General features: G+C 40.4%; 1 protein-coding gene across 2 annotated transcripts; it reads left to right on the forward strand.

Moving 5' to 3' along the window:
• The first annotated feature begins 1416 nt into the window (after nucleotides 1-1416).
• LOC116259311 (uncharacterized) lies at nucleotides 1417-8477 on the forward strand. Of its 2 annotated transcripts, XM_031637061.2 has the most exons (8): nucleotides 1417-1856; nucleotides 2578-2684; nucleotides 2800-3063; nucleotides 3763-3989; nucleotides 4827-5091; nucleotides 5976-6061; nucleotides 7021-7112; nucleotides 7905-8477. In XM_031637061.2, exons 3-8 carry the CDS (start codon nucleotides 2959-2961, stop codon nucleotides 8138-8140), a joined length of 1011 nt encoding a protein of 336 aa, XP_031492921.1. In that variant the 5' UTR covers nucleotides 1417-1856; nucleotides 2578-2684; nucleotides 2800-2958; the 3' UTR covers nucleotides 8141-8477. The 2 variants fall into 2 exon arrangements, with proteins under 2 accessions (XP_031492921.1, XP_031492922.1); XM_031637062.2 differs by lacking the exon at nucleotides 2578-2684.
• Nucleotides 8478-14177: the final 5700 nt, after the last annotated feature.

Consider the following 14177-nt stretch of genomic DNA (forward strand, 5'->3'; position numbering starts at 1 on the left):
CAGACTATTCTTTCAAATGTCCTACCATTATTCAGGCAAATTAAGGGAACAATTCTTTGAGAAGAAGTTTCAAATAGAAGCTTTCTACAAATAAGGTGGTTAACTACCACTTTGTTCGATCTTCAGCTTTCGTTTTGCTTGACTTTGTACGACCTTGTATATTGATATCGACATCTAATGCATCCACTAGTGGAATTGGAATAACCAACAAGCACCGTGTTTTCCAAACCTAGTGGTATCTGTAGGAATTGGCTTGCCGGTAGTCTATAGTAGGTAAAAGTCTGCTGCCTTTGAACCCATTTTTATTATATACATTTTAAGTGCAAAGCTTTTCATTTGGCTTAACTCTGATTGAGCTCACATGCTTTCTAACTGAAAGTTAATATGGTCAGATAATGTCTCGTACCATCAGTTTGTCAAAGAAGGGAAGATCCGTTTACAAAATGAATGATGCAAGCAACAATATTGGATAAGAGTTTCAACAGCAAAGAGAAAGAGAGAGAGTTGCACACCTTACTGCATTTAGAACTTCACCGTCCATGTTAATTGAAGTTGGATAGTAGACATAGGCATGCTAGGAGTGGAATTAGTTGGACAATTTGCTTTAATCTCTCTCTCTCTCTCTCTCTCTCTATATATATATATCTATATATATATATATATATATATATATATATATATATATATATATATATATATATATATATATTCGGCTCCGGACTTTCAGTGCCACTAAATTACCTTTGATGGGAGAAAAATGTAAACTATGAAGATTGCGCCCAAGCAATCTAGCGTTGAAACGATGGACTCAGACAATGGAATCAATCTGTCATCTTCAATGTTTGCCACTGAGCGTTTCAAAGCAATAGAAAAAGTCAATTGATTGGGAGAGGATTAGAGAAAGATAAGCAAATGTTGGTTGGTTGTTTTTGTTTTGATGGTGACTTCTCAGGTTAATTTCTTTGGATCATGAAAACTCTGCCGTGGATCTGGGACTTTAAAGACTTTGAGGAGGTCGATTTTGGGTTTTCCCCTTTTCCTTCTAAATTTTGGAAAAACTTTCGGACCTCTTTGTTCGTCTTTGACCGGAATCGGTGGAGGTAATTGTGTCACTCTAAAAGAGGAAGAAAGGGAAGGGAGACGGAAGTGGAGGTCAAGGTCGTCCCCGCCATCTGCACAGGGAAGTGGACCGCTCGTTCTCTCTGTGCTCAACGCCCAACCACCACTCCATGATGCCCGCCCACACCCCTGAGCCGCAAGTACTCACACCAGCACCGTCCCCACTGACAGAACGCCGTTTCCTACCTCGGGCGCGTCCCGTTTCTCCTTCACCCTCACCCCCTTCTCCGGACTCCAAGCCCCATTATTAAATTCAGCCTAAAGTTCCCGTGCGTCACGCCTCACAGGACGAGTCTCAAAACTGGAAGCTTTTGGGAAGTGCGGGAGTTTGGAGTCCGGAGGCGCTGAGTCATTGCTGTGGGCCGGAGGGAGGGCGCCATGTATCCTGATCCGACGGCCATGAGTCGCCCGATTGGACGGGAGCCTGGACTCCGTTCAACTCGACACTAGCCACGTGTCCGCTTGCCTCCTTCGCAGATTACGACGATCAGTTCTCCATTTCCTCGCGATTAACTTGCGGCGACTCGAAGTAGAAGAATATCCCGAGATTCTGGCTCTCGCTCCCTCTCAATCTCGCCGTCGCTGCTCTTCGTCTCTTGCGTTCCCTCCGCACCCCTCTCTCTGTCTCATTGGCAGCACCCCAAGAAGAAGAAGTGGTCGTCTTCTCCGATTGGTCCTCTGATCGATCTTCATTCTGAAACCCGTCGATTGCAAAAAATGCCTGGGTTTTAATGGATGTAAGCGAGCTCTCTTGTCTGGTTTCTTCTGTGCTAGCGCGAGAGGCTTGATTTCTTCGTTCTCTGAATGCTGCAGTCGATTCATCTTCTTTTTAGCTGAACTTTTAGGGAATCGCAGCACCTTAGTCTGGGAAGTTCAGTTTTCTCTTTGTTCTGTTTTTATCGTCTTCTTGTGACTCGGACATACCTCGTGCATTTTCGTGTCTCAGTTCGGTTTCTGTAAAAGGAAGGAAATCAAGACGTCGATTTCCTTTCTACCTTTTTCTGGAAGAGAAAAGAAAAGAAACAACGATTTCTCCCGACATCCCTTGGCCTTCTTTCTTCAGTGTAAGCTAGCTTTTGGAACGGAAAAGTGGATGTTGTTTTCTGAAGGTGTTTTCTTGTACGAAACAGTTTCCTGTATATAGGCCCTTGGTTGGAGTAGGCAAGGAAGGGGCGAAAAAGTTTCCTTCATCATCGCCTTTTTTCTGTGTTCGAACCGACGGTTTAGGCGTTTCGTTTTTTGTCCTCTTTCTCACCTAGAAGTGATTTTTGTTAGTTCCCTGTTGCTCATCATTTGCTTTGGTTAGCTCAAATCCCTCCTATTTCGAACCAAAATGAATTCACTAATTTATGTATAGATGATTTTCCGAAGTTGAATACTAAACTAAATTCTCTCTCTCTCTCTGCATACTTCGACGTTGATGCTTCCGATTTTCTAAAATGTCTCTTCTCTTTTTAGGGAAGCGGTTGTCCTGCTTCTTGATCGTGGAATTTCTTAGACGATGGAGAGTCTAGAGAGCATTGTGCTCTATATGTCAATATCTCTAGGACTCCATGTTTACAAAGGTACAAGTAGGCCTTTCCCTTGCGCGGACTTAATTCGCGATCTGAGATAGAAAGCCATTTCTACTTGAAGAAGCGGCCGCGGAAGAGCAATCTCACAGCCTTCTTTTCTTTTCAGTGAAATAGATATCTCTGACGCGGGATGAGTCCTTTTCGGCATCCGGGGGACGCAGATCTCTGATCGAACCAGAGGGGAGTTCCATAAGAAGGTTCGACTGTTTCTGGTTTCCTTCCGGCATCTCTCTCTCTCTCTCTGAGAAGTCGCAACCGGAGGAGAATGTCGTGCATGAACGAGCATGCTCTGAGAATGAGTTCGTCTTCCAATTTGGATCGGTTTCTGGACTGCACGACTCCATCAGTACCTGCCATCCCTCTGAAGAAGGTACCAGCACCACCACCTCCCGTCCTTGTCTTCCCTTTGCTCTGATATGTTGAAATGGTTTCAGCACTACTTTCTCATTAAGGCAAATTATTCCGAATTTTCTTTATCGTTTTGCCTCTCTCTTGGAGATTTAAGTCATTACACCTCACAATGCGATGTTCACATGATTATGTAATGATGTACCTTAACCCGGTGACTTGGAAAATAGTTATACTTTCACGTGAAAAAACACAAAACCAAAGTTTAAGTCGGATCGACAAAACTTTCTACTGTGATTTTCATCTCTATGGTGCCAAACACTGGCATCAGTTTTCTCTTTCGTTTTGGTATTTCTCTCCAGTTTCTCTGTGTGCAAGGGCCGAAGACTTCGTTCTTTATGGAAGATCTGTTTTCCATTCTCTTCTATTTTCTAGATTGACCTTTCTGCTTTGGCTTCCTTTGCGCGTGGAATCCCATAAAATATGCTAATTTCTCCGCTTCCGCTCACGTGTCGTCTTCTTCGTGTCGGTAAATTATAGTTCCTGTTGGTTTGTGCTGTCGATGTGTTTGAGCTTTTTCAGTAAAACTTTTCTGCTCGAATCGTTTTGCTTTCTTGGCCCGCATTGACGGAACCGGTTATCTTGTTTGTGCGCATCGGGTGGGTCACTGATGTGTGATGGACGTCTGTTTTTTTGTTTTGGGTGATTGAAACTGAGACAGGGGATGGAGGAGAGCAGGGCGTGGGAGCCTCTGGAGGAGATGCCGACCCAATACTTTGGGTTGGGTGATCTTTGGAGGTGCTTCGACGAGTGGAGCGCGTACGGTGTAGGCGTGCCCGTGCTCGTCAATGGCAAGGAGAGGGTGGTGCAGTACTACGTCCCCTACCTCTCCGCGCTTCAGATCTACACCACCACTCCCCTTAAGACGGCCCTCTCCAACCCTCTCAGGTATAACTCGCCTTCCTTTGTTGATCGCCGATGTCCTTCCGGCTTCTGGTTAATGAGTCGGAGAATAGGTGACCCGTACCGCAGAAGAGTCGGACTCGTACTGGTCTGACTCGGTATCTGCTTCTCCGCCAGCAGGGTGAGCTAGAATGAACAAACAAACATTTTGAGGGTTTGTTTGATCTGTTTTGTGACGTTAAGTATGCAAAACGTAAGGTTATTTTGGATAATTTAGGAAAAACACACTTAAATGTTATCTTATTTCAAATAGGCTTAAGTTTTTCACCGTTAATAAAAAAGAAAGCCAATCGTAGGTTAGTTGAATTGTATTTAGATTCTTTTATTGCATCAAATAATGTTACTAATTTATGTTTAACTATGTTCAAACAACAATTGGTAACAAAATTTGGTTAGATGAATTCTCTTTACCCATTTATGCAAGGAAAATTTAAGCGTTTTTGTATAATAAAAAATGTTTATTATCTTTCTAAAAAATAAAGTAGTAATTCTTTGTCTGCGCTCTTAATTTTTTAAATCTTAATTAATAAAAGTGTCCGTGTTTAGCGGAGGCCTAAGCACTCAATTTTTGGTGGCTCGTTGGGTGCGCGGCTTTCTACTTGTTTCTCGACACTACTCTTTTCCGGATCAGAAAGGACGGGATTTAAAATGTCGGATCGGTCCTTAATAAGATAAACATTTGCAAAACTTGACCTATCAAAAAAATCCACTTGTCTTGTTATCTTTCCCGTTTTATCGTTTCTTTTTTTTTGCGGTGATGTTGGGATTGTAAATAAATAAATAAAATAAAGGTGTCTGACCCGACTCTGTGAAAAAAAACAGAAACCGTCAGGGGGAATGCAACGACTCCGATACGCACATCGGAAGTGAGACTAGCAGCTCGAGCGATTCCGAGAGCAGTCGGTCGCTGAGCTTCAGGAGCAGCGGGAGCGGCAGCAGCGAAAAGTCAGAATCGTGGGATTGTGGGTCCGATGATTCGATGGGGGAGCAGGACAGCTCCTGGTGCCCAAGGGGCCGGCTGGGTCACCTCTATCTCGAATATTTTGAGCACGCGCCTCCCCATGCCAGAGCCCCCCTCCTCCAAAAGGTATTCCTTTAATCGCCCATCTCTCTGCTTGCTCCTTAATGGGGCGGTGGGATATGGTCGGTCCACTACCATCTTTCTATTGTTGCCGATCTATTATGTGTTAGCCGCTACGCCAAGCAGAAAACAGGTCACGTTTTCAAGTGAATACTGTCAATGGTCGGTTAGATCAGATTCAAGATATATGTGATTCGTTTTCCACGCCGAGTACGCGTCTACGTGGTTATGTCAGCTTGGTTCGAGTGAGTCAAGATTCTTGCCTACTAGACGGATACCCCACTACCATCAATAGAGGACTTCCAGATTTGTTTAAGAGCTTTGTTTCTCTTCTTTTGGCTCTCTTTATATCCGATGGACCTTTGTTGGGTGGGAGATTTCATGGCACTGGTTCAACCCATAGTTATCGGCACGGTTCAGCCCATAGTTATCTTTCTTTCTCATAGTTCACAACTCCAAGATTTGAAAAAAAAAAGAAAAAAAAAAAGGAAAAACTCATTAACTTTGTTAGGGAGTGGAACCCTGGCCGGTTAGAGATTCCGTACGTTCATTCACAGTTGTGTTTCTTCATTGTTTTGCTGCCCAAACACGCAGACAACATACCCCCAGCTCTGACGTTGTTGGGATTTGGCCTGATTTGGCTGGCGTTGAGTTCGTCAATGAGTCGGTGTACTCTGACCAAAAGCCACCACCTAGCTAGACTAGTCCGGATAGATCCCAAGGAAGCTGTTCTTGCGTATTTTCTTTCTTTGGTTCCCTATATAAGATTTGATAAACTCGACTGGAATTGAAGCTAAGCAATTTCCATGTAGGCATCGGTCGTAGGAACAGTAGAAACAGTGGTGTTTTTAGCGTCCTCTTATGTGGCTATCCTGTTTTATTGGTGGCAGATCAATCAGCTGAGCCAGGAATATCCGGAGCTATACCGCTTGAGAAGCATCGACCTTTCTGCAGCCAGTTGGATATCCGTGGCGTGGTAACAGTTTTGCTGCCGAACCTTTCATTTCAGTCGTTACTATCAGGAACTAATCTGTCATTCCTTTTCCAATAGTATCCAACAGTTAAGGTAGAATATTCCCAAGCATAAACTTAAGGAAGGGCTTTGTCATATCTGTCTCCTACCTTATGGGCCACTTTCATGTTTGTCCTTACATCATAGCTGTTCATAAATCTGTTTCTATTCCCCCTTTTCCTTGAGCATTCCTAGTTAGCTTTGAAAATTAATTTGAAACCCCGATGAGAATTCGACACAATTCGTGAAGTAAATTAAAAAAAAAATGAACGAGGTAAACACAACGACGTGCAAATATTTGTCAAATAACATAAATCCATTTCTCTGATGACATGGCCATACCAAAAATGTTTATTTTGTTAAAATAACGAAGTGAAGAAAATTGCTCTAGAAGTACAAATGTCATTTAGATTTGTCAATCTCAACAAGAGTGGATTTACAAGTCGCCTGCTTCGCTACCTTGATCACCTTTCCAGCTCATATACAGGCAATAACAGCTTTGTCGCTATGTCTCATTATTGCTACTTGCTATATTAGCTTAGGGTCTTCTAATCCCTGCAGTTCCAACTAGTCATGCATTTTTGGTATGTTAGCATCCTTGGAGTACGATGGTGGACACTGGACAGTTGATACCTAAATTTTATTTTTCTTTATGAATGGCAGCTGTAACAACAATAGTATGGATTCTTTCTCGTTCAGTATCAATTAGGGACGTTTAATCATTTATCGTGAATAACCATCTGATTCTAATTGACCCTGTACTTGCTTATTACAGTTACTGATGTATTTTCAAATGCAATGCTTTCTCTAATAATTGACGTAATGAATTCGGCTCTCTGGTCGCACTTGTGTGTCCTTTTTGGCAAACGGTGCCAATTTTTACTGCTCATTCTTAGAACTTTTTACCGTCTTTCATGGTGCAGGTACCCTATCTACCACATCCCTGCTAGACGAGCGGTGCGGGATCTGTCAGCGTGTTTCCTCACTTACCATACGCTTTCGTTTCCCTTTCAAGGCACATGCTCGGACCTTGCAAATCACCGTCATTTTAGTTGTTCATATCATGCATGCTTACTAGTTGTTATTGTCTGTGTTGACTGCCCCAAACATAACCGTTCGCTCCCATTTTAGTTGTTCTCGTTATGCATCACGGATTTCATTCTCGACAAAATCTGTCTTTCTTAACAAAATCTTATTAAGGTTTTTGAGTAAAATTTGAAGTTGTGATTAACGTTTTGAAAGTCTTTTGCTTGTCGTGATTAAAAAAGATGGCAACCTTTCAAAATTGGTCTTACTTTCGTTATCAACCTTATAATGATACTTTCACATCTCACAAGGTTTTCAAAAGAGTGCTGAGATTTGTGACTGCAGTCTGCTGATGCGAGGTCTATGGTTGCCATGCCTGATGTTTACCCAATGCTTGTTATACTCGATAAACGACGAATATATAGCTCATCTTGGGCAAGGGACGCGGCTTCGTCGAATGAAATGTGCAGACCTGAGCTGCGAAAGGCAGCAATTGCATGTCAAGGAAGCAGGTGCCCTGTTGAGTATGTGGAAGCCATGCTCTTTGCGGTTCCTTGCCATTGGTCAGCTTTTTTACTCTGCCAGCCCTCGCTCTTTGGGTGATGAAAAGTAGGAGGGTTGGATCGGACTGTCTAGTTCTGAGTTCAAACCGGTCTACTTGGGTCGCTTCTTGCTCTTGGTCCCCATGGTTGATGGGGCCAGGGTATGCGATTGATGTTGTTACATGTCAACCTCACTACGTGATGTTTTGGCTGATTGTTAATTATGACTTCATTTACAGACAGCCACGACGAGTCTCCACCAAATGCTGCTGCGGAGAAGGAAGAGCCGTCGTCCGTGATCCGGCTGCCACCATTCGGTGTCGCCACGTACAAGCTGAGCGGGGAGGTGTGGTTGTCGGACGCTGCCTGGGACCAGGATCGCATCTACTCACTGTGGACCTCCGCCCTGTCCTGGCTTGCTCAGCTGCAGCTTCACCACCCCGATTTCCGCTTCTTCCTAGAGCACAGAGAATAAACAAACCACCTCTCTCGCTCGCTCGCTTCTCTTACTTTCTCGCTCTCGCTCTCTCCCATGACAGTGACACCCGTAGGGCTACTACGTACCGTTGCTTGCTCCCTGTAATATGACGACCCCCGCTTCCTTGAACACAGAGAGGGAGAGCGTTGGAGGTTTCCGTTGTGAATAGTTTTCGTGGTTTTTGACCGACTCTTTTCGATTACTAATGTTAGGTTGCATGTACCCCTGTGGATGCTTGGTGATGCACGATCTGATGAAAGTCAGAGATAGCCGCCCTCCATGTTTAATAGTGAACGTTTCCTTGCTTGAGGACAATGTCTTTCGTTGTTTTTCATTTTCTTCTTTTTTGTCTGAACTTTGACATGATTGGGACATGGCTAAGCACTTGGAAAAATCAATAGGGCGATTGAGTGTGAATGTTGAAGAACCAGGTTAGGGTGCTACCCATCTTGCAGATGCAGTTAGAAAACCTAGTCTGTGATTTTATTTATCTTAATATCACCGAACTGAGATGATCACCTTGTTGACGAACCTTGTGTAGGTTTTTGAGGAAATTTGCAGAAGCTAACAAACTAATCTGGAAGCAGAACTCTTAAGCTTCAGGGTTGGTGCGTTTTGTTTGGGAGTATTGTATTCACATAAAATATGACTTTTATATGCTGGAACTTACCGGCCCCAAGAAAGGGGCGTTTGTTTATTCGGGCCAAAACTACCAATACACGTAGCCTCCTTTTCTTTCCCTCTTCGATAGGGTTTCAAGGAGTGGCCTCCAATGGTGGAACCTTCCATCCTTAGTGGGGAGGATCCCTTCCTAGAAAGAAGCTCATATCTTGATATCTTGTTTAGTCAGTTACTTTTGAAGTCTTTGCTGGATGGAGACTGATTTGGGTAAGGGAATCAGTCTAAGTTTGACTCATTTGTTCTCCACAAGGAAAATTGGCCTGCTGAAAACGAGTGGGGTTGGGCATCGGCACAATCCAAGGCCTCACAAACCCGGGCTTGATTAGGTCCGTAGCCTTTGTTGGCAGTTTAGATTAGGCCTAATCATTTATTTGACACTCCAGAAGGTTTTCAAACTTAAACTGGGGCTACGACTGTCCCATTTAGGTGTCTAACACTTAGAGACTAGAAAAATTTTGAACCAGTTAGGTTGCCACCGTCATGCCAAATGACTTTTTTGTCCCTAAACTTTAGAAAACTCCAAGAACTCTAAGAATCTAAAACCAGCTCAACTAGATAATTCTTGCTCAACATGCCAGCTTTTACTTATATCAAAACAACTTGTTTTAACCCAAGGATGCTCATAGTGCTATATCACCTTCTAAGTATTGTTCACTAAAATCATTTGAACCCAAGGCAGCTCACAGAGCTACATCACCTTATAATTATAGTTCACTGTGACATTGTCAAGCTTGACCAAGCTCAAGTTAGGATCATTTCAGTGCAATCTAACTTAAACCCAAGTTATTTTAAGTTATAAGGAGCCATACTTCAGTTCTACACTCAGTTGTAACCCATACTTCAGTTCTAGACTCAGTTGTTTGATTACACTTGGCCACTCTCTCACTTATTTGGCAGGATGTGAGCTCAACCTAAGTTGAATTAGAAATAATCAGCTGACATTAAGGTGGGATAATATTTTTCATCGATAGTTTTAACTATTTTTGGCTCGGTTTGAGGTTGTTCCTCCTAAATTGAGTTCGAATGCATTTCTGTAGATTCACTAAAGATTATCTAATTCCAGCATAGTGTACAACTCATCTTATGAGCTCAATTATTATCAACCCTGGCATCAATGTTCAATTTCTTCATTGATCTATGATAAGATACACTTCAAGAGAATATTTCTCTCTTCAATTGAATTAGTTAGCTTGTTTTCCAAGGTTACCCTTCACTATATTCATGTAATGAGCCCATTTATGCAGCAGTCAATTTAGAAAAATGTGATATTAATTGGGAAAATGGATGACTTTTAAACTAAAACTTAGCACACTCTTCTAACTTACAACAGTTGTGGTCAGACTGCCCACCCTAGTCATAGAACCCAGTTTTCGTGTTGAGGGTAAAATCATCATTTCAATACATGCATTATTTCTACATAGACCTAACTTTAGAGTTACAAAAGCCTACGTATGAGTCATGCATGAACTTGAGGAACTAGAACTACACCCAGTAGATCCATGTTTGGCTGAATCAAAGCTGAATTTGGTTTGAACTAGTAGAACTTTCATTTATCAAAGCCTAGATTGAACCTAGTTCTTGACCTAATCTTGGTCACCATGAACTCGCTATGTTTGGACCTCCCTAACCTAGATTGAGCCTGGCTAAGTGCACAAATTTATCGATCTCTCATCTAGATCTCTCCATAGTATTCCAGGTCTATGATTTGGATCTTTCCAAACTCAAATCTCCAAACTCATATCCCATATACAAACATATCATATCTATGATGTGTTTTTTAGAACTTTCACTAGATCCAGATCATGCACTATATCCCAAAAACAGATCTTTATATAAGGTATGCATATATTGAAACTTGACACTTCAAGCTTGGCACCAAATATATGTGCCTTATATGATATGCACACGAGTTCATGTGCAGACATCCTTCTTGATTTCTATCATCTGTGCATCAACAGAGTTTGTTAAACTCTGCCGAACTCTCCTACTATTTATGTAGACCAATGATCAAGCTTTAAATCCTATTTTCATGAAAAATATGTGTAAAATGTCAAAAGTATCACTCAAACCTATGTTTAATGCATGATATCATATATCTTGGTGTGTACATGATATTTCATTAAGGGTGGCAATTTCTAATTGTCAAAAGTAGAGTCTTCATTCTATTCTTGAAAAGTTTTCCCTCTTGGGAGCTTATCAAGAGGGGAATCTGGATGAAGGCAAAGACATAAAATCTAGAGGCACTCTAGAGACTAAAACCATGAGTTAAGCATATCACGGGTTTCTATTTTCTTTTTCTTCTTTTATTTTCGTTCTTTGCTTTATGTTTCCTTAGGATAGTTTATACATGGTTAGGATAGTTTGCTTTTGTTTTGCCTAGGCTACTTTGTTTTCTTCTACATGCCTTAGGCTAGCTTTTTTCTGCTTTCATAATTAGAAATTTTATTTCCATATCTTTAAGCTGGGATATGGAGGTCATGTATGCCTCTTTCTTCCTTTTCTCTTTTAGTTCGGTCCAAAATGTCCTCATATAGAACTAAATATGTATGTGTTTGTAAGCATTAGAATCAAATTGAGAGGGCTCATTCATGCTCAAATAGATACAAGATTAAATATAAACCCTCTTAATTTAGGAGTAGTTTGAGAATAATGTTTATGCATGTGCTCATGTTTTCAACCTCTCTAACAATACAAACCTCAATGATCATGTTGTTGGATCATCCCTATGAGTAGTAGCTCGGAGGATGGGATCCAACAGAGCTTCATTCATAAACAATAAGATACCCACGCCATATGCAGCCACCTTTAGCAACCAGTGAGATAACCACCTGCAACACCAAATTAGGATCATTCTTCTTTCTTCTTTTATTTATCTCTTACTCCTTTTATTTTAGTTCTTTCTTGTTTCGTTGTTCAAGTAATGCGAACTTCCACTTCAATCATTCCCACGTGAAAGTGAGGTAGCTGTCTTTGCCATCTATTCCTATTCTTTTTTAATTCTTTTTTCTTTGTTTTTGCTTTCCTCTTTCTTTCTTTCTATTTTTTCCCTTTCTTCTTCGGCTTGAGATTTTCTTTTGTTTACGTTCTAGCAAAGAGTTGAAGGTGAAGAGTAGAGCCTTATCTTGGGTCAGCAGCGCTAAGTTCCTTCTATTTTCTTTGTTTTGTGTGTTCTCCTATTTGTGGAAGACCATGTTATGGAGATTTTTTTTTTTGGTTTGTACTATATGATTTATTTGTAAGAAAAAAAATTAAAAAGAGCACTCAACAAATGAGCAAACATCTAATGAGTTATTGAATTTAAACAACAATACAAAAGCCCTTGTCCTTGTTATCAAACTCTCAGACAGTTGTTCTTCAATTATAATTATTTAAATAATGAATAAATTGACAAAAATATCTTCTTATATATATTATTTAAAAAATTAAAAATGAAAAATAAATTTAGAAAACTAGTTGACCCTCATTGGACTTGCCAACAAGGACTGTCGGCTAGCTTGCCTTGGGTGAATCTTACTGGGCTATCCCTATCACCAATCCCCTTCTTGTTTCTGAGATCCAACTAGATCGAATAGCAAGTCTGCAGTAGCCCAAAATAAAATAACAAGTAAAGGAGATACCTAACCTGATGGGAAGAGATGAGCAGGGCATCTTCCTTGAAAAGAAATTGAAAATGGTGCATCTTCAAGCACAAGTTCCATAAATGAAAGGCAATTGTTCCTTGCTCATTTTCCCCCTCAGATGTCTACCAACAAATGACCCTCATTTTCCACATCACCAGCCACCACCCCTTCTCACCAAGGGCTAAAAGCCAAATCAAATCTATTCAATGAGACTCAATCCTTGGGTGAGCCTCACCATTTGGGGTAGGAAACCCTTGCCAATGAGTCTGGACTTACTTTTTTCTCGTTATTTTTTTATAACATATGTAAGGGTTTTTGTCATTTTATTCATTATTTAACTTTTTAAAAAAAATCAACAACTGTTTGAGAGCTTGAAAAAAATGTTGATGGTGTGTTTATTGTAAAAAGTCAGGCAGCTGCTTGATAATATCTCTTTTATAAAGTACTATTTTGTAATTTTTTCAATATGTAAATAGGAAAGTATGTTGCATGATATTCACACACAAGAAAGAGATCAACATGTATCATTTTTTCCTATAATCATTGACTGAGCAAAGACAACTTCTTTTTGAGCATCATCTTTTTGATTGAGTACTAACACTTTCAGTTGTAAAAAAGGAAGAAGAAAATGAAATTTTCTTTTCCATATTCCTGGCTCTTAATTACATACCAATACATTTACTTTTATTCATTGAAGCTACTACACTTGACTAAATTCTTTCTTACAATCCAAATTTTTTACTATTGCTTTTGATTTAATATTGGAAAATTTTGCTTGTCCAGACAATAGAACATCAATTCATCATAATAATCATCACATAGTGAACTATTTAAAAAGGGTATGTAACATTACTTTTTCGCCCCAAAAGAATTTTTTCTTACTCATCACTCATCACATAGTGATCAGGTTCTCTTTTAAATCTACTACTTGCCATCAAAAAGGTAAAAAAATGAAAAGAGTAGTAGAAATTTTTCCTATTCCTTTTTCTCTAGGATTTTATTTATTGAGAAAAACCCTTGGATTTTTATGTGAGGACATGGCCTAATCATTTGTTTTCTTATCTCATGATCCTTTACCACACAGATGTGAGTTAAAATTCAAAAGTAGTAGCATTATCTCTGCTAAGCTTGTTAACATGCAACAAATTATGGACCAATTGAATGACACAAAAAACATTCCGTAAAGAAACATAAAAGTTTGATATATGAAAGGCAATACTAACGTCCTTGATTTTCTCTCCAATCTTGATTGCATCACTGCCTGCATAGGACTCATGCATTGAGATATTTCTAAGGTTGTTAGGTTTATGATAACTTGAGCATTGATCCAAGAACTAACTATTATCATAAAAAATGTGAGAACCGATAACATGGAAGGTGACATTGTCTTCATTGTTGTCGGTCTGGCCTTCAAACAAGTTCTTACGAATGATTTTGAAGCATTTTTGGATGAAGGTCGACAAATCACTTTCAGACTGTTCTAGTCCTTGCAGCTTCCACCAATCTTTCTCCTTACATGTTGCCACTTCCTTGGCTGAAGTGAACTTCTTTAGGATATGAGCTTCATCGAGAAAGATCAATTGGAAGAATGGTGGCATTGAGAGTGTTCTCTTGATCCTTGAGTTGGGCTTCTTGAATGAGAAGAAACCCATTTAACTTGTGAGGGAGACATGATTGATGTGAGTTGTTATGAAGGTTTTGATACCATGCATAAAAGGTATTATAAAGGGAAG

The sequence above is a fragment of the Nymphaea colorata genome, chromosome 8 (assembly GCF_008831285.2).
Source record: "Nymphaea colorata isolate Beijing-Zhang1983 chromosome 8, ASM883128v2, whole genome shotgun sequence".
NCBI lineage: Eukaryota > Viridiplantae > Streptophyta > Magnoliopsida > Nymphaeales > Nymphaeaceae > Nymphaea > Nymphaea colorata.

Bases quoted from the DNA above. Each gene is read 5' to 3' on its own strand.
- LOC116259311 (XM_031637061.2), top strand. From the start codon at position 2,959: ATGTCGTGCATGAACGAGCATGCTCTGAGAATGAGTTCGTCTTCCAAT. The intron at 3,990-4,826 runs GTATAACTCGCC...GAAAAAAAACAG, and splicing joins GCCCTCTCCAACCCTCTCAG to AAACCGTCAGGGGGAATGCA. The intron at 7,113-7,904 runs GCACATGCTCGG...CTTCATTTACAG, and splicing joins GCTTTCGTTTCCCTTTCAAG to ACAGCCACGACGAGTCTCCA.